This window comes from Trematomus bernacchii, unplaced genomic scaffold (assembly GCF_902827165.1).
Source record: "Trematomus bernacchii unplaced genomic scaffold, fTreBer1.1, whole genome shotgun sequence".
NCBI lineage: Eukaryota > Metazoa > Chordata > Actinopteri > Perciformes > Nototheniidae > Trematomus > Trematomus bernacchii.
In genome coordinates, this window is record NW_022988050.1 from 2,541,036 (window position 1) to 2,561,189 (window position 20,154).

Genomic DNA, 20,154 nt, shown 5'->3' on the forward strand with positions numbered 1-20,154 from the left:
TCTTTTAAAGTATGTAAAACACTGACATTATTAATGTTTTTTTACACGGTTTTCCCCAAAAAATAAAACCCTGAAAATGGGCTGGAAGTAGATGTATTTTTTTCTCCTCTGCGAAACAGGTGAGCAGGGCATCATGGTTGCACAGAGGTCTGTTATCTGGTTTATTTCCACAAAAGAGATTCAACAATACATGTTTAACTCAGATGGGAAGTCTGTTCTGCAACAGTATCGCCGACTACCAGACGTATTACAAAGGTAAGTGTAGTTAGCTAATTGTTTATGTTCGTTAGCTAGTTAGCTGACAGATGTCCTGACTCAGTGTAACTGGTTGAAAAACATACAATACTATGTAATATTTTTTTGTAGATATGTAAGAAAGCACAAGGGTATAGTTTACATCCAAAAAAAGCTAACTCTACCTTGTTTGCTTCGAATAATTTACCTAAAACTGCACACTTCATGTTTGTTGTAAAAACTTTACCTATGCTATGCTAATGCTAACCCTCGCTCTCTGACAAGTTGACTAACTTTACACGTTAATATGGTTGTAGTTCAAGATGCTTCCAGTAAAGTATTTCCATTAAATGGGTTTTAACTTATCCTGTCTAAATAATGTGGGGTGTATTTTAAAGTCAATCTTAATAATAATGGGTTATATTGGGTGCATTGGCTCTGAAAAGAGATGCAACATGACATCTGTCCACCGGGGGGAGACATGCCACTGCTTAATGTTTAGAAAACAGCAGGACCATTTTGATTTATTCCTGCACCAAAACATAGTAGAAATGGTCAGTTTAATACATACTTTTATAGATACAGTCTATGACTCATACCCACATGTTAAATGTCAACCTTTCCTCTATTTTGTCATTATTTCTCAACATTCTTCGTCTCGTTAATAATCACATTTTCCTTAAAGAGGATTTTGATCACTTTAGACAACTTAGATTTGTTTCCACGTAGTATATTTTCAAATAATGAGAAACATTTATAAATGTAATTATTGCCAATTGTCCTTGGCTCTTGGGAAACTACCAACATCTGCAGCTTTGACATTATTGCTATTAGTTTTTGGAGTTGGAAAAGTTTGGCATTTGTCATTCTACATTTTCAACTGGGTTTTCAAATGTGAATTCCTGTTGCTAGATTTCAGTGAAGATACACTGTGGTTTAAAGGTATTTACCTGTGGTAGAGAGCACTTTTTACGATCTCGACTTATCAGCCTTACTGCCTGCCTTTTTAAACTGATGTCTGACTTTATTTGGCATCTTTCCAAAAGTTAAGATCTCTTAAAAATAGTTGTGGTTGTTCATCTTGTTTTACATCACACACAGACCTGGATCATATCAAGTCTGTCGGATAGGAACACAGGACATAATGAAGGCCAAAGCTCAAAATTGGTTACAGATGATAACACATTCTCATATTCATAATAAGAAAATGTTGGCTTAGTTCAGGATTTTCTATGTTGATATGATATGACACATATTTCACATTTACTTAAGGTTAGTCATTACTGTGTCTCAGCCTGTTTTAGTTGACAGTGACGTGTTAAAGCTGTTTAAACCCTCTGATGAGACAGAAGAATTTACAAGTCTGGAAAACGGGGTGGAGGAAACTAAATGACTGTTTTAATGGAAGCACTTTTCTCACACACACATCTAGACACACTGTTACAGGTGATAATTTCTCTTCAAAATAACTTTATTTTCAAATTAGAACAACACAAAGACACCCACACATTTCTCTCTATACCAACATATTCACCAGCATTAATTTGGCAAACAACTGATCCAGTGCATCGTAGCTCTCTTTTATTAATAGTAGCTCCACTGCTGAATTTGATGCGTGGTAGAACTCTCATACTATAGCTTAATTTATTTAATAAATAAACTCCATTCCCTGATGCTTCTTTTTGGTTTCTAACATTGGTTTTTAAGGGTGCACTTTTGGGCTTTTTAATATTATATGTTCAATGCATTTGGCATACATTTTGGTAAGGGTGCAAGTTTTTTCTTCCTAAAGCTCAACCTAAGCTCTTATAATAAGTGTTAAATAAACGGTGTAGTCAAAATACAGACACTCAAAGGCTTAAGGGCTAAACATATCTTCATTGAAACCCTTTTAAAACCGCCATGCTTGATCCCATAGCCATCAGGATTTCAATCTTGATGTACCTGATAACAAAAAGTGAGTCATAAAATGCACCCTTGGGGGAATTTATGACCATTATACAAAAGGAAATAAAATGCACAACTCCCTCTGTGATAGGAATTTGAGGCCTGCAGTGATTCACGGTCTGAACCTCCTCAACGAGATCCTTCTCTGACAAGCTCAGAAGATTTTAACCCGTCTTCCATTTATGGCTTGTTCCTTAAATCGAAACCATCTGAGCCTTGTTTTGCGTACTTCGCTTCATCATGAAGTCTTCTGCACAGAAACAGCTATGAAGAGGATCATTTCGTCCTGTGCTACCTGTCCTTCTTCATCTCTGTGTTCATCTGAGGTGTCGCTGTGGATTTGACAAAGTCCTTGGTGATCACGTCCTCCTCGCCCAGCCTCCTGACGCAGCGCTGCACCGCTCGGAGGACCTTCTGTAGCCGGCGGTCCAGCGCTAAGAGGTGGGGCTCCATTAGGACGGGCTGTAGAGAGTCTCCCTTCAGAGACTCCCTCATCACATCGCTCAGTCTGAACTCTGGTCGGGCCAGGAGCTGCAGACGCACCAGAGTGGAGCGCTTTATCCTGAGGAGAGAAAAGCAGAATTCATTTTCCTCCCAAAACTTAGATAAGATAAGATAAAAATGTACTTTATTGGTCCCGATTTGAGAAATGTTTGCGTTGCAGCAGCATAAAAGACAAGGCATTGCACATAAGTAGAAATTAAAAGAATAGAAAAAAACAATTCAAAAATGACTATATGTAACAATTAAAATGTATTAATCGCTTTGTTTTGCAATTGGACGGATTCTAACATAAATTGACAAATGAGACCTTTCCAGACTTCTCTGTTGTATATACCAGCCTGTAGACTTAAGGCGCTTTTGTCAGATAAATCCAAAGAATATATAGTTTATGCATGTTCCAAAAGGACATCCTGTTTTCAGATCTCTTAAAGTGTCAACATAGCAAAATACAGTCTTGAGTCGATAGGCTTATTAAGCAAACACTTTGGACTGATAAGGCTTGTATATTGGTTAGCTTGCGGTTAGGGTTATGACAAATGGTGTTGATTTTAACCAAAGGTACAGAGCCTATTAGTTATGCTGTGATGCAATGCAGTTGGCCAACTATCCAACTGTGACCTAAGCTAAGCTAAGGTTAGCAAGCCTTGGTCGCTTTGTAACTTTACAAACTAATTTGGTAATGTTATTCTAAATATGAACCACTAGTGTAATAAAACGCCACTGTTGTGACCATTGCTCGGAGCCCAACAGGATGCAGTTCAGTTAACGGACACTGGTGCTATTAATAACCATCACTTTACATTATTACACTTACATGCAGCACTGGGATAGTGGAGCCAAGATGGACATCTCATCTTGAGAGTGTTTCCCAAACCTGAGCACAAGATGTGATTAAGATAATGAAACCACAACGGATCATTTTATAATCATTGCAGGTCTCCCTTGAAAAAGACATCAATGATCTCAATGGGATTTCATCTGGATAAATAAAGGTTTTGAATTTAATTTAATTTAATCATTCATTTCTGTCAGGATTTAGTCTCACCCTCGTGCATTGTCCAAGTGGAGAAGGAACCCATCGTCCCCAAATTTAGTAAAAATCTCATAATGGTGTCTGTCCATGTTGCCTGTAACAAAGTTAAAGCACAGTAAAGTAAGAGACAGTTAAAGCTTGAGTGCCAAAGTGAAAAGTAGATGATAAAGTGGATTAAATACTTGTGAGGAAGTCGAAGATGGACATGTCGATGATGTTGAGGAGCCTGTTTCCTGAGTTATATGGATACTGTTGTTTCACTGTGTCACAGTAGAAAGGATTCACTTCCCACCTAAAAAAGAACAGACAATAATATTTGTTTTCAAAAATTCTGATTCAGGAACTGTTTACTGCATTTGAATGTTTTTGTCTAGATGTTTGGAACAATTTCAGAAAACTGCGTTTGAAATTGAGTTATTTTTAGATTTGGAGACATTATTATAATTATATAATGATTTATGGACACAGGATGAGTCAGCTTATTGTTTGATGTTTAAATTGTACTTTTGTAAAGCGACTTTGAGTACTTAAAAGCGCTGTATAGATTTTTATGTATTATTATTATTGTTGTTTTATTAAAAAAATACTAGACTTTACAATGTTACTGCAGGCCACCCACTGTTCCAACCGCAATGAAGTATCGTCAGTAAAAGACGGTGCATTCCCATCATGCTGTTTTAACTAAAACATGTGGGGAACATATTTTCAACAATAACCTTACTTCATGTATGTATATCATAGGAAGTCAAATCTCCGGTATACAGAGTTCTAGCTACGATACTGTTATGTCAAGTCTTGGACCTTCTCAATATAACTATAATTTAATTACAGTTTCCAGATATTGGAAGAGGCCCATGAGTCTCTTTGCTAATTATCAATGGTCTTTGCAATTAACAGCAGATGTACCCATGTTAAGTAAATTGGCAAAGGTCAGAGGAACTCCAAGAGAGGTCTTCCTCAGATATAATACAGTTAAAGTCTTGTTAGTTAGTGGTTCATATCCAGCATGCATTAGCTAAGAAACGATAAGGATGTTGGTGTGTGACATCTGGAACTTACATGTTGCTCTGATGTTGGTGCGTCCAAGTTTAGGAGACCTGACAATGTGTGTGCGTTAAACATGATTAGGGAACATGTTCGTGTGTCATTTAGGAAACCTATAAGTGTCCTGTGTTTCTGAATATTTGTGGGACCATTTCTGCGATTGGTTGCTGTTGAAGCAAGGTAATGTTTCCCCATTGTTGTTTGGTGGTGCGCAACTAAATAATATTGATTAATCTCAACTATTTCTGTGTTTGTGTTTCATTGATTCCTCTCTGTTTCATTCTTTCCTGTTGTGTGAGTGCTGGATCTCCACAACAATACGATAATACTTTAGTGGTCAGATCAAGTCTGAAATTTGACTTGCATCACAGCAGCTCCATGTGTAACATCAACACAGACAAATATCAAGACACAATACATGAAAAACAAACATTTAACATAACACCACAATCACTGAGAGAAAACATGCTCAAAGAGCCTTTAGCGTGCATTTGATCTGAGATTCAGCTCTGTATTTACTGTGAGGATTGACTGGAGCACAAAGGATGCTTCAGTCTGACTTTATTGAATCGTGGGACCCTGTATCTCTGATCAGATGGTAGCAGTTCATATGCACTGTTCAGAACATGGTTTGGGACCCAGATGATGTTCTTGGACAGCCTCACTAGGTTGTTAGGCTGAGTCATAACGTCTCTGACAGGGTTGACCAACAATCTTTGAGCAGATTTTTAACAGGTGGAGCAGTTTTGATTTGAAAGCTGTTGACAAAAACTTGTACTGGCTCTTACTCTTCTCGCCCGCTGAAGGTGTAGGAGCGAGTCCAGGGGTTGGGGATGGAGATGCGGGGCGCGATGCTGAGGCCGGGCAGGTACGCCGACAGGGACCCCTCCAGCAGGTCTGGTCCTCCACACACTGCATACTCTGTCTTACACACGTACAGGCACTTGGCAAAGAAACACGTGTTGTTGGCTGTTTAGAGAGCAGAATGAAAGGGTGGAATACAAAATGAGCTTCATGTTCACTTACAATTACATGCTGTTTGATTTGCTTGGCTTTCCCTCTAACTAAAGAACATTAAACCAGAACAAAGAAACAGTCTTAGGTTTCTTTTGATGCAAGGAAAAAGATATAGGGACACACTGTCGAAACAAAAGTTTTGCCAAGAGAAACACACAGATTTTAGCATGATATTGAGTGTAGCAATCACATGGTTGCTGAAAATGGTCTTAATAAAGTTTAACCCTTGCCAGAAATAAAAACACTTTAATGTTTTGGCATACACATTTAAAGTGAAAGGAAAGTGGCACGAAATATGTATCAAGACCAACTTTTTGCATTGTCTCACATGTGTTTTTCGAGATCTATTATTATTAGAGAGGTTAGTAGTGAGACTAACCTTCAGTATAGCGGCCTTAGCGACTTAAATTCAAACAAGAAGCAACAGAAAGCAGCTAGTGTGAATCTGTCTAAGGTTTAGAAATGCCAACAATCACCTCTAAAGCTCACTAATTAACATATTATATATTGTTTGTTCAAATGATGATTAGTTGCATTTTGAATGCCCTGTAAGACTACAACTTGTTCCAGTCTGTATGCTAAGCTAAGCTAAGTGAAAGCTCCGGTTGGACTGTTAGCTTCATACTTGTGTACAGACAAGAGAGTGGTATCAATCTTCTCATCTAATTCTTGGCAATAAAAGTGAATTGGCGTATTATCCAAAATGTCAAACTATTCCTTTTAAAAAGACCTGCTGGTTCTTTACCAGGTGAAGTGAAGAACACAGCTCGCAGGTCTTCGTTGTGAGTAACTAGCCGAACTTCTCCTGAGACGTTCACCAGCCTGCCAGCCACCGGCGGGACCCTCCGGAAGTCCAGGATCCTGAAAAATAATTGAATGACAATTACTTAAAGGTCCCCTATTATACTGTTTTTCATCAATATATTATAGGTCTCAGATATATACAAAACATGTCTCTGAAGTGTTTGGCTCCAAACACCAAACAGATCATTGCAGCATCCCATAATCCCCTCTGTTTCAGCCCTGTTTCCAAAGTGCTGATTCTCTGTCTGTTACTTTAAATGAAAATAAGGAGCCACTCCCTACACCCCTCTGAGAGATATTTGGTTAAAAAGAACACAATGGTGCTCTAGGAGGAGATTCAGGTGATAAGGTGTTACCTTGGTTGGTGATTGGCTAATGGTTACACAAGCCAAAAAATCGTTATGACATCACAAAGCGGCCAAAATCTGATCAGCTCTTTTTCAGACAGCTTTTTATATAAATGGATCAGGACAAAAAGAGAGAGAATCTTTTTTCCTGAAACTTTCAGAATCTCTTTACACAGAGGGGACACATGTTGATGTAGAAGAGACATGAACAAGTGGATTTTGCATAATAGGTGACCTTTAATAAGGGGGTTCCTGGTTGAGGAAAAGTTTACAGTTCATGCTTACAGTGATTGAATATACATGTGAGTCATGTCAGGAGAATGCTATCCTTATCTCTATCTCCTCACCTCGTTTCACAGCAGCCTGCAGTTTATTTTGACTGATTCTTATCAATGAATGAACTCCACTGACAGTCTCTACGCTGTATAATTTAGCTGGCTGTATTCATACACACTATCAAGAGCTTATACCTCCCCCGAGGGCCCTATTTCAGTCATGTGTCGCAAACAGTAATCAAACAACAATCAGTGGGAGTAGCTCAATGGACGTTTCTCAGATCCTCAGCATTCCCCTACTGCTGATTTTTGGCGATGATTTTAAAGGTTTGGCAGCAAACGCAGACACAACAGAGAGAGACAACGCACTGCCACGGATTAAAAATAGGAAAGGGCAAAGAAATCTGTAGTGTTTGATGTCAGAAACTTAAAATATAATATGTAAAGACTAATAGAGCAGATATACAAGGTAATTATGAAAGTGTTGACGTGGCACTCCTCTTGTTTGCCACTATCGTTTTTGGTTGAAGCGATGACTTATCATTGTGTGTGGCTCCTTAATGATACTGTCTGGCTCAGATGACTGTGTTCAGAGTGAATCACCTCACCTCAGCTAATGTGCAATTACAAAACGATGCGTGTGTTTTCTGGAGTTTGCCCACTGCGTGTGGTTTAAACTGATCAGCTAGTTTGGAAACACTGGGTTGGGCAAACGTCTTGCAATCTTTACTTACAGTGGGTGGTTTATTTCATGGCAGAAGGAGATGTTATTTTGATATATATAACTTGTTGAAGACCTCGTTTAAGATTACACATTTTCATGTCATTCCTCTAAAAATACTTAGTGTAATTTACAGTGACTTATAGATATATCTCAAAGCCCTGTGAGCAGTACCGACAATAGACACAGTGTCAGCCTGCTTAAATATGCTAGTGATGACAATGCTATCATGTGTATGCATGGCAGGTACAATGGTGACCATGTTCCCTATCATAGTTTAGTGTATTAGCACCCTGACATTAGCTAATTGGCACTAAACACAAAGTATAGCTGGGGTTGATGTGAATGTCATCAGTAGTTATTTGGCCACTGAAAAAATGTAGTAATGACCTTATGATGGCCAAATGTCATAGCAATCCATCCAATACTTAATTAAATATGTCACTAGGCATTGCCATCCTTAGAGCAATGCTGCTGTTTTAAATTCACATGTTGATGTATGAATGCTGACTTATGTGTTTCTCTGTAATCCCAGTATGGTATGTTATACTGCTGGAAGCCATTAATAACTCAGTTTTACTTGCTTGTTTACCGCCTGTTATTTGGTTTTATATTTGCGTCACGTATCGTGCCATTAAAATTAAAAGGCCCAAACAAAAACATTTGCTGCACTTCAGCGGGCACCAGAGCCAGAACCAGGGCCAATAAAATGACAGATGTGAAACACAATCTAAGATTACCCCCAGGCGTCAATGCCACATAAATAAACTGAGAGACCAATTAAAACACACAGAGTGTAACAGAGATGGTAGTAAAACTGGAAAAACAATTAAGTGATAAACGAGCGTTACGAGTGACGTCACTGCACCTGTCCAGGTGAAAGGCAGCGATCTCTGCGTTGTGTCTCTGGAGATCAACAAAGTAGAAGAAGTCTTCTGGAGTCTCCTCGTCCCTCTGCTGCCTGACACACACACACACACACACACACACACACACACACACACACACACACACACACACACACACACACACACACACACACACACACACACACACACACACACACACACACACACACACACACACACACACACACACACACACACACACACACAAAAGATGTCAGTTAGTATAATTAACACAGGTAGGAGAAGATTAAGCCCAACGACACGACACGACTTGACATGAGAATGTGTAAATGCGATGTCTAGAAAGTAAAAAAAAAAAATGTTATCAGTCAATCATCTTAACCTTGGTTTGTTATTTTTTTGTATTGGCAAATGAACTACACTCAGTTGTTTGTAGGGCATTGGGGAAGAGAGATAGTGAGAATGAATTAAAAGGTGTTGGGTTTATTTACACAATATTATCAAAGGTTTATTATTAACATGATGTTTCAGGTTTAAAATGTTATCACAACTTTTCTGACTGAATTGTCCACCTTTTATTGTGTTTCTATTGTATTTGGTGTTTTTATGGCTTTAAAAAATATGAAAGTGTGAGTATGCATGCATTAGTGTGCACATGTGTGTTTTGAGCAGTGCCTCAGGGACTCACCTCATTGGTTTGAACATGGCTTTTCCAAAGTTTTGCATCTTCAGAGCCAGTTTCAGGTGATGTCCGCTGGGCTTCACAACTACAGTAGAGCGGCAGGAAAAGAGACAACATTGACTTTATGTAGAAACTTGAATGATAGCTTGACAAAAGTAAACACTGAGCATCAGAGTCAGTGTTTTGGTTTTGAACTGAATGCCCCAGAGGCCATTTTGAACTGGAACACTTTCAAGATCTGCCAGGTCCCTGTGATAAAGTAATTGGGGGTTAGTCACACAGCTTGTGCTCTCTCTCTATGTATGGCTGTATATTATGTCACAGCAGTAGGCCAGACCTACCACACACACACGCACGCACACGCACACTCACACTCACACTCACACAACTCACACACACACACACAAGCTAAATTTAAGCAGACGGATTGTTTTGTTGAATTTCTTTTTGGCAGTAAACAATGTTTCTGTGGTCAGCCGCTCCACTGTTGGCGAGACACAGACAGGGCAGAAAGCAGCATACTGTATACATCAAATATGTTAAGGTCTGTATATCAAAAAGCTAGAGCAGAATTTTTACATTTCTACATAAAAAGTATAGTATAGCTTTATGGATAGATCCTCTCCACTCCTACATAGAAACATTTTGTGTTGTTTTGTGTCTCTCTTTCAGTTCTTCTTTGGCCTTTTTCTGCCTCATTTTGTGTCTTTTCAAGGCACTTTTGTGTGTTCTTGGTCATTTTGTGATTATTTTCATTCAGTTTGTGTCTCTTTATGGTCCTTCTACATCTCTACTTAGTTGTTATGTGTCTCTGAGTGATATTTGTAGGTGGCCTGCGTTTTGATCCAAGGCCTACGCCCAATAGCCCCCATCCATTACACATCCATTTGTACCTGTTATCCGAAAGCCTTAATTATCACCTATACTTACGTAGCCAACAGCTCTAGCCAGCAGTACCACTCAATCCACCATATCTGCCAGTGTTTTTGCTCACATCTATTCAAAGTGGATTTGTAAGTTAACCTTATCCATTAACCATCCATTATTCTATCTGCTGCTTTGGCTTGTCTGCTGCTGAGAGGTACAGTAGAAGAAGAAAGCGTAGGTGGCGGCTGGTGTGTAGGTTGACGCCTGGAAACATCGGCTTCCCACTGAGCGCACCGACATCAAACATTTGCTGTAATTAAGAGCGCTGCCTTTGAACACAACCGAACGCCTGCTTTTTCGCCCCGGAGCAAGTGTCTTACACAGACCAGACAAATCTGGATTTCGATGCCAAACGAATCCTTGCTATCACAAAGCGCAGTGTGTTTGTGTCTGACGGTGCCGCCAAGCACAGAGAGAGAAACAAAGAGACACAAACAAAGAGGCTAGTCAGAAATCGAACACAAAGAAGATAAAAAAAAAAAAACATACCTTGGGTACAATCACACGCTCCTTTTAGGGCCTTCTCATCTTGAGTGTAATCTGTAAGAAGTCAAAGTCTGTCAGCTCGTAATTGAGAAGTACAATAGTTACACTTTAACAACAATCATTTATCACAGCATGGAATTTGACACAGCATCCACTAAGTCAGAAAAGTGCTATATTTATAGGCACAAAACCTAATGGTGGCTCCCAATAACATGAAGCAATCACCATTCATTTCCCCCAGACTTACAGATGTCTTATAGTAATTTATCCGTCTATCCATCGCTCACCTGCGCTAATGACCGACATCCTCTGCATGTCTTTGAGCAGTTTGGGGATAGCGGGGTCGTTGCGGGAGTACAGAGCGTAGCTGCTTATTCCTGAGTGGAACTTCAGCCAGCTGGCTTCAGGGTCAAAGGTCACTTCATGTTCAGTCACTGTGATGTTTGACAAAGCCACTGACTCGCTGTAGAGATGCATATGTCTGAGGAGTAAGAGAAGTAGCAGAGGTTAACTGTAGGACATTAATTCATGTGATGTTACAGCCTTTAATGGGCAGTTTACCCCAAAATCAAAAATACATGTTTTATGTCTTAGTAAAGCATTCAAAAAATCCCTCAAAACCCACCTGTTCAACACTGCATTCAAACTCTGACACCCCCCCCCCATATATTATTTAAGTATTTTTCTTCGTTTTTTTGTTTTATTCTCTGTCAAAACGTCTTTGAGTTTTTAGAAAAGCGCTATACATGTATAAGTGTCATGTATTATTATTATTAGTGTTATTTATATTTTTTAGATTGTTTGCGTGTGAGTTGCAGTGCTCTTAGAGAAAGATGAGTTGTCAATATAATGGAACTACATGCACTTGATTTGTGGTGTTTAACGTGCCAAATACACATTTTGAAAGAGTAAAGAAGATAGTTCACAGACCTTGTGTTTAGCATTTTGACGAGGGAACTATTTTACTTCAACCAAACTAGACCCATTAAGTAGGCTCTAATCACTCTTGGTGTAATAGCAAGAAAATAGGTCTTGCGTGAAACTGTTCAAAACTAGATTTACTCAATCTATCTGGAAAGAGATATTGCTGCTGAGTTTTTTTTTAAATATGTTTTGTACTTTTTGTGTGCCAAGTATTTAAAGGGGACCTATCATGCAAAATGCACTTTTTGATGTCTTTTATACATAAACATGTGTCCCCGGTGTGTTGGGGAACTCACGCAGCGTCAGAAAATAAAGCCCTCTCTCTTTTCCTCCGTACCCAAATCTCTAAAAACGGGGCTACAACGGAGCTGATCCAGATTTGCGTCCGATATGACGTAATATCGGAAATGTAGGCTGGCTTTACACCCACGGCCCTATCAGAAACGTTGCTATCAGAAACAATGCCCGACTGTTTTGGAAGTAATATGGTCGGTGTTTACATTAGCATTGCTAACACTCAGAGCTAACCTGTACTGGAGAGCATGTGTGTGAAGAAGCAGGAAATAAAAAGGAACTCACCTTGTGGTATAACCGGCAAGAGAGAAAGCCTTTGAGCTCCATACTGTTTCAGAAATAATCCTTGATAATCCATGATATGGCGTTTCATCACGGCAGTATTTAGTTTAGATAGTAGCTGCCGGGTCCCGCATGAGCTCAGACCCCTCCTTTTTTATTTAAAATTAATTTTAATTTTTTTTTTTTAAAGCTTTATACCCCAAATCAGCACTTTTGAAACAGGAAGTGAAATAGAGGGATATGAGGCATGGCTAGAATGGGTGATCTGTTTGGTATTTTGAGCAAAACACTTCATAGACATGTTTTTTATATATCTGAGACCTATGCTATTGCCTAAAAATAGCATGATAGGTGCACTTTAAATTACGTTGGAGAAAAGGCAGACATTCTTATTTCCAACACTCGAAAACTCACACCAAAACAATATAGATTGACAAATAGCACTACGGGTAAGTTTGCATTTTTGGGGTGAACTGTCCCTTTAACAGATCAGTTAGAGAAATGTGTTTTCATCTATTTTGTTGTTGCAGAGGGTGGTGAAAGGCATGTCTTTACATAAACAACAATGAGGCAGCTGACTAAAAACGGGTTCTTGCTTGAACTGCATTGCCAAGCTTTGAAAAGTAACCCCAGTGCTTAGGAATCACTTCTTACAACAATTTGGAAAGACCAGAGTCTGAGTGGTAAGGGTGCCAGAAATCCAAGGCAAAGTGCATCCAACAGGTTTTCTTAGCAGCAGCTCTTACAAGAATGTGTTTGAAATGAAAGAGAATATGAAAACACAGCAATGCGAATATTTAATGAAGTTATTATGAACTCTATAACTTTTATTTGTCCCTAAAGCTATATTCTACATTCACATATCACATTTTATTAGTTGTCTTATGAGCTCTCTATTTTTTTAACAGCCGCTGTAAACATTTTGAAAGCCTCCTCTTCTCTCTGCTATACTTAAATCCTGAGCAACAATAATCTAAGACCAAAACAAATACGTTTGTGGGGAGAGCGGCACCACTTTGCCAGAGCTGACCACATTGAGTGGGACAGTCATCTCCAAACCAAAACAAACTTCAGCACACGCTGCATGAAGTGCCGAGATAATAGAGCAAAGAGTGTGGAGTCACTCACAAGATACTAAAGAGGAAGTGGAAAGTGTTATAACCGGTAACTTCTTGCATATGTGCCAGCCACTCATAGACAGGTTTAGCAGGACACATATTTTTAGCTTGTTTCCTCTTATGCATGCCATGAAAAGCGGTTTTCACAGTTCATTTAAGCAATCGAAAAGCTCTCCTGGGTGTGTTTGATGCAGTGATGAGATGCTGTTGCAAGATATTGCAAGTCTTAAAACAAGCCTTTTGGCGTTGTTTTGTGCACATTAGTAAAAAGAAGCAGCAGAGAGACGATCATTGCTCATATTTCTTCTAATTTTCCATCGTGAGAGCCCAAACTCTGTGTATCTCTGTGTCTTGGTAGACAGACAGCCTCACAAGCCAAAGACAGCTCCGGCTCCCACAGATTAAGACGGGATTTAGTAGTTTTTAAATCCTTGTTTACCTTAAAGAGAGCGTGCCAGACGCTAGCCTTCAGGATGACATGTTTGTGAGCGTTTTCTGCCACCAGCCCACTCGACATTGGACTTTTATGACGTACATGAGTTGTCTACACATCCGGATGTGTATCTGTGGGTGCACAGCTGTTATCACGAACAAATGCAAAAGTGTGTTTGCTTGGATGTGTGTTTGTGGCTGTCTGTGTGGAGTCATAGGAATGCCAATAAAAATAAGACTTCTTTAAAAGAAGAGAAATGTGACAATTGAAAGAGGAATAATTAAATGAGTAGAGCTAGTTGGTTGACAGCTTGGACCTTTTTAGAAAAAGAAAAAGCAACAGGGGGAAGTGAAGGAGAAATATTCAGATGGAAAAAGTTGCAATTAAAAATATATATATATATTTCAAGAATATCTCAAACATTTCAATAAATAGATTATTGTATTTTATTATTATTACATTATTAATTATAAATATTTGTCTTTTTGTTCACTTTGATCTGCTATGATTGTATTATTTTTATGTTTCCATATTTATTTATTATTTTATTTATTTATATTTTTATCTACACAACAGATTTGTTGACCTAGTTATTTCTCTTTATGCTTCCCAAAAACATGTTTACTTTACTATTATATTTGGCTTCATATTTCAAAAGTGTATTTGTCTATACTCTTTCATACTTTTTTATGGCCCTCCCATGACTCCGTATATCTGCAGTGGGTTTGGCCGTGATGTCGGTGACCCGGCCCCTCGACCACAGTCAAGCCCCAACGCGTCCCAGAGTGATATCTGTCAGCCTGAATGAACTCTTCTTTCACAATACAGTTGAGTAACACATGCCGTGTTTCAATAATTGCCAGCCATTGCACATCATGCACTGTGAACAAAATAAGCAATGTCTAAATATGTTTTAAAGGTCCCCTATTATACTGTTTTTCATCAATATATTATAGTTCTCAGATATATACAAAACATGTCTCTGAAGTGTTTGGCTCCAAACACCAAACAGATCATTGCAGCATTACCCATAATCCCCTCTGTTTCAGCCCTGTTTCAAAAGTGCTGATTCTCTGTCTGTTACTTTAGATGAAAATAAGGAGACCCTCCCCACGCCCCTCTGAGAGATATTTGGTTACAAAGAACACAATGGTGCTCTAGGAGGAGATTCAGGTGATAAGGTGGGGTGGGGGGTTACCTTGGTTGGTGATTGGCTAATGGTTACACAAGCCAAAAAATCGTTATGACATCATAAAGTGGCCAAAATCTGATCAGCTCATTTTCAGACAGGTTTTTATATAAATGGATCAGGACAAAAAGTGAGCGAATCTTTTTTCCTGAAACGTTCAGAGTCTCTTTACACAGAGGGGACACATGTTGATGTAGAAGAGACATGAACAAGTGGATTTTGCATAATAGGTGACCTTTAAAATTAAGAAAATGACAACAGAAACTGACCTTTCCCAGTGTGCCACCTTCCTCCTGTAGTACTCCATCAGCTGCTCCGCCTGCAGCAGCCTCTCCTCCGAACCCAGCACCGGGGTCTCGATGTTGTACAGAGGGTGGGAGAAGAGCCTCTCAAGTTTCGACCCCCCATCATCAGCGGGTTCGAATGTGGTTTCATACAGAGTCCAGTTAGAGAGCTGTGGGGTGGCGAGACCTCCGTGCCTGGGAAGGGTGAAGTTGTCCGAACCGCATGGGCAAAAGTCTCCGGACCCCAGACCCACGCTCCGCAGCTTTGGCAGGAGGACAAAGTAAAGGTCAGCGGAGAAGATGGCAGTGAGGGTCGCGGCTAAGAGGAGACGGTCCCTCCTCATCATTGAAGCAGAGAGTTTAAAATATATAGGAAGCTAAGAAAAGTCCGGATTATGTGTTGCTCCTCAGAGCGCGAGGCATCACTTGTAATCTCCCACACAGTCAGCCAGGCAGAGAGAAACACTCAGAGGTTGGTCCAACTCTGTCTCTTTTCTATCTGTGTGTTTCTGTCTGTTGCTTCCAGCTTCACTTTTCCTCCTCCCTCCTCCTCCTCCTCCTCCCTTGGCAGCAACTGAGTGTGCGTTTGCAGCTGACAGTTCGTCTGTTTCCAGCGACCTGCTGCTCTGAGAGTGTGTGTGAGAGAAGAGAGGGAGCGCATGTGTCAGTGAGTCTTCTGTGGGTGTGTATGTGCAGGTGTGTACACAAACAGCCAATGACAGGTTAGTAGATTAAGAGTGCAATGAGGGTGTATTAAACACACACTCCGAAGCCCTTGGCAGCAGGAAGAGGTGGAGACTGCACTTCTTCTTGTCACAGCCGATCTGAATGAAACCAAGTCCAGCTGGCGTATCTGATGCAATGTGTGTGTGCGGGTCCAAGTCCAGTTTTCATTCAAGTGTGTGTTTGTGTGTCAGGCTGACCCGATTTTCTGGCATGTGAGTGGGCATGTGTAGATTCAAAGGTGTAAGAGTGTGTGTGACTTGCCTTGACAGCACAAGAAGGCGTGGAGACAAGATTCCCGTCCCCTTGTCATCTTCCAGTCTCATCCACATTAAGTCCACTTTCACGCTTCCTTCATCGCGACAAATCTCCTCTCCTCCTCCTTCTATCCCATGCTTTCATCTGATCCCTGCTTCAAAACTTTCATCTTCTTTGCTCTTCTGCCATCTTCTCTCCGCTCTTTCTCTTTCGTGGCTTTTTCGCCACAGACCTGTAGCCTGTTTTGCTCCGGGCAGAAATTCCCAGCTGCACTTTCCTTCCTGCAGCAGTTCCCACAACATAAATCCCTCGCTGCTCTACAGAGAGACACAAGTTCAGAAAAGGCAGTACTGAGAGAAAAAATACAAACTCTTGCACAACTTCAAATGAGAGAACACGCAGGGAGAAATAACACCTCCCCTCGTTCACAGACGACCTTTTCTTTGCTCTCCCCCCTCTCTGATTCCTGTGAAAACATACAGTGTATAAATTACGTTCGCTGCTTGTTGGCCATTACGGCTCTAAAAGCCCTAAGCCGCTTTGTAGCAGCAATGAAGACCTCTCAGGGCATTTCCCAGCCTGCGTCTGCGCTGTTGTTAATGTGGTATTTTGAAACATCTGTCGTGTGTGTGTGTGTGTGTGTGTGTGTGTGGGGCAACATTACGCATGAGTGTGGCAGTTGTTCTCCAGGGTGTTTTACCTTCTTCTACGATGTTGGAAATTAGTGAAAGGAATCTTTAACCTGCCATTTAGCCAGATTGTAAAAGAGCTGCTGTTCTGCCTACACACACACACACACACACACACACACACACACACACACACACACACACACACACACACACACACACACACACACACACACACACACACACACACAGGGTGATTGCCCCCTGAAAGGTATTTGAAGAACACAAAAAGAGATTGCTTTTGTTGTTCTCATGACTCAAATGTATGATGTTAAAATATTTGCTTTTAGACCAACAGAAGCCATATTTTCCACAGATGGATTAGTTTTCCAATTTAGGTTTCTGTCGATGGTACATGGTCTTTTGAAATTGTATTTTCAAAATGACTTTTAGGTAAAAAAAATCCTTAAATTGAAGGTCCCACTGTCACAGGCAAAGCACTGAGAAATGTATGAATGTGTCATTTAGTTTTTTTATTATATACGTTATCACTGAATTTGTGCTAATTAGCAACAAACTGGTGATATTTCTGACAATGCGACACATTTCAGTAATGCTTTGTTGTCTTACGCCTGTGTAGTCTAGATGACTGGCCCTGTTTGTCCCAGCTGTGTCTGTTTGTGTTTATCCCAAAGAAAGCTCGCTTCCAACCCCGCAAAACATCCAGACCGGTGCTTAAAATAACCCCGATTACAGGGATGAGCGGGCAAGCATGCATAGAAGATGCAATATCGAATATGAGAAGAAAGCAAGCGTGAATAGAGCATTGAGTCTTCTGCCGACTATTTGTGCAATTCAGTAGAGCTTTGATGATGAGCACAGGGTTTGGTGGAGAAAGATGAGATGGCTCATGTTTTGTTTGTTTGGATGACCCAGAAAGTCTCAAATATCAAGAAATGTCACACTGCTGATAAAACACAACAAGAGTATTGTGAAGCTGCTATTTCACAAATACAAGGGGAACATGTAGCGATAAAAACACTTAAAGGTGGGGTATGTAATTTATTTCAGAAACACTTTTTGTTATATTCCATGGAATGCTCTTAACATCCCGATAGCAATGAATATATTAAATGCTTTGACAATACATAAAATATCTCATCTGTGGAAGCCGTAATACTGTAAAAAGCACGACCAATCATCTGAGCCGGCCCGGGTAAAATAACTGGATGGCCTACCTGCCTGTCAGCCTTCCATCTGTGCACAAACTTATCTCGTGCCCTCATTGGTCATGTGCGCGTTAGTGTGTGTTGGAGGAGGGGCTCTGTAAGGAAGTCTGAAGGAAGAGGCAGATTTTTTCCGGTTGTGTACTTCAAATTCTAGCGCACTCGAGCTGATTTCTCCAAAATTACATACCCCACCTTTAAAGCAGTAGTTCACCAATCTGGGAATTAGCCTATCATTAGCCTAGCATAGTTTATGATTGGCGAAACAGCTAGCTTGGATCTATCAGAATGAAATAAAATATAATGTGCCAGAATATTTATATGTTGTGGGTAATAACTTCACGGTTAACCTCACAATGACAACAACAAGACTCCAAGGACTGAGTCAAATAGCACAGAGCACAAAGAATGAAGGCTATTAAGGACTGCTAGTTAGCCCTCAGTTAGCTTAGCTGAGCTGGAAGCAAGGAGTGTTGTCATCCTACAGAAAGAAACCCTCTATTTAACTACAAGTTTTGTAAGAATGAAACAAACATATTAACAAACCTAATGCAAAAGTGGCAATAGACATGCTTTTTGCTTTCAATTATTATAATACATTAATACAATGTAATGCTATGACAATAGTTTCACTATGTTATTCTGTCTGCCTTCAGGCCTGTTCTCCAGGGAAAATGAAGGATCGATTCAGGGCACAAAGGAACTGTGTCAACCATTGTTCCATCAAAGCAGAACGAAGGTAGGATTATGTTTCAGTTTTAGCCATCACCGGTTACCAAAGAGTATCAATGTTCAGTAAGTTCTTTACAAAATATCCCCAGTGGCTCAATAGGCGGGCAGTGAGACCACCTCAGTAACAAAATGCTCTTCTGTCATGTGTTGTCGATTGTTGCTAGTGTCACGCCCTGGCTCAAGGACGGACAAAAGAAGGAGACCACACATGATTCATATCCAATTAAAGTGCATTTATTTAAAAGGGGACCTATCATGCAAAATGCACTTTTGTACGTCTTTTATACATGAATATGTGTCCCCGGTGTTCCAGGGAACTCACCAAGTGTCAGAAAACACAACCCTCTCTATTTTCCTCCATACCCAAATCTCTAAAAAAGGGGCTGCAACGGATCTGATAAAAACTGATCCAGATTTGAACACTGTCCTGACGTCAGGACGGTGGCGCTACGGCTATTGGGCCAACTCCACCAATCAGGAGGAGACAGCCACGGCCATTGCCGTTCGAAAGCGCTGTAGTACATATGCCAGGCCTGTAGATGGTGCTGTTCTGCCCTTATCTTCCCTTACACAAACAGAGCTAAAACATGTCAAATTGAGCAAAATGAGGCATGGCTAAAATGCATGATCTGTTTGGTATTTTGAAAAAAAAAAAAAAGTATAAATATGCCTTATATAGGTATGGTCCTACACTATATTATTCAAATATAGCATGATAGGTCCACTTTAAAGTTAACTATGAAGTCAGTTAATCAGTAATGTGTGTAGTGTGTGTACATGCATCAGTATATAAAGCACGCACAAACAAACAAACAAACAAACAAACAAACAAACAAACAAACAAAGGTCCAGTAGAGCCAAGCAACTCAAGAGGAGAGAGAGACTGACTCTCTGCTCAGGCACCCATACTTGTAGCTGAGCAGTCAACCAAAATCAGGTGTCAGCAATCTCTCCTGATTTGGGGAGTGGCTAACCAGGGACCTGAGTCTAAAGCCTAGGGGCCGTCACACTAGCAGGAAAACAGATAGCACGGATATGATCTGGTTGTCTTTGCAACACGCCGCCAACAATAATACACTTGGAAACACTAGGGAGAAAAAGTTTAAAAGTTGATGCTGGATGGAAGATTTCCTTTTTATATTCACTAGCCATTTCCAGTCTCTATGCTAAGC

At 40.1% G+C, this 20,154-nt stretch overlaps 1 protein-coding gene across 2 annotated transcripts; it reads right to left on the reverse strand.

Moving 5' to 3' along the window:
• Positions 1–1,681: 1,681 nt before the first annotated feature.
• fam20a (FAM20A golgi associated secretory pathway pseudokinase) lies at positions 1,682–16,940 on the reverse strand. 2 transcript variants are annotated; one of them, XM_034119991.1, is made up of 11 exons: positions 15,400–16,940; positions 11,178–11,371; positions 10,894–10,944; positions 9,484–9,562; positions 8,795–8,887; positions 6,525–6,640; positions 5,551–5,731; positions 3,901–4,010; positions 3,731–3,812; positions 3,500–3,559; positions 1,682–2,743 (listed from the first exon to the last, which is right to left on the reverse strand). In XM_034119991.1, the coding sequence occupies exons 1-11, from the start codon at positions 15,759–15,761 to the stop codon at positions 2,473–2,475; spliced, it is 1,599 nt and encodes a 532-aa protein (XP_033975882.1). In that variant the 5' UTR covers positions 15,762–16,940; the 3' UTR covers positions 1,682–2,472. The 2 variants fall into 2 exon arrangements, with proteins under 2 accessions (XP_033975882.1, XP_033975883.1); XM_034119992.1 differs by lacking the exon at positions 15,400–16,940 and adding an exon at positions 13,948–14,035.
• Positions 16,941–20,154: the final 3,214 nt, after the last annotated feature.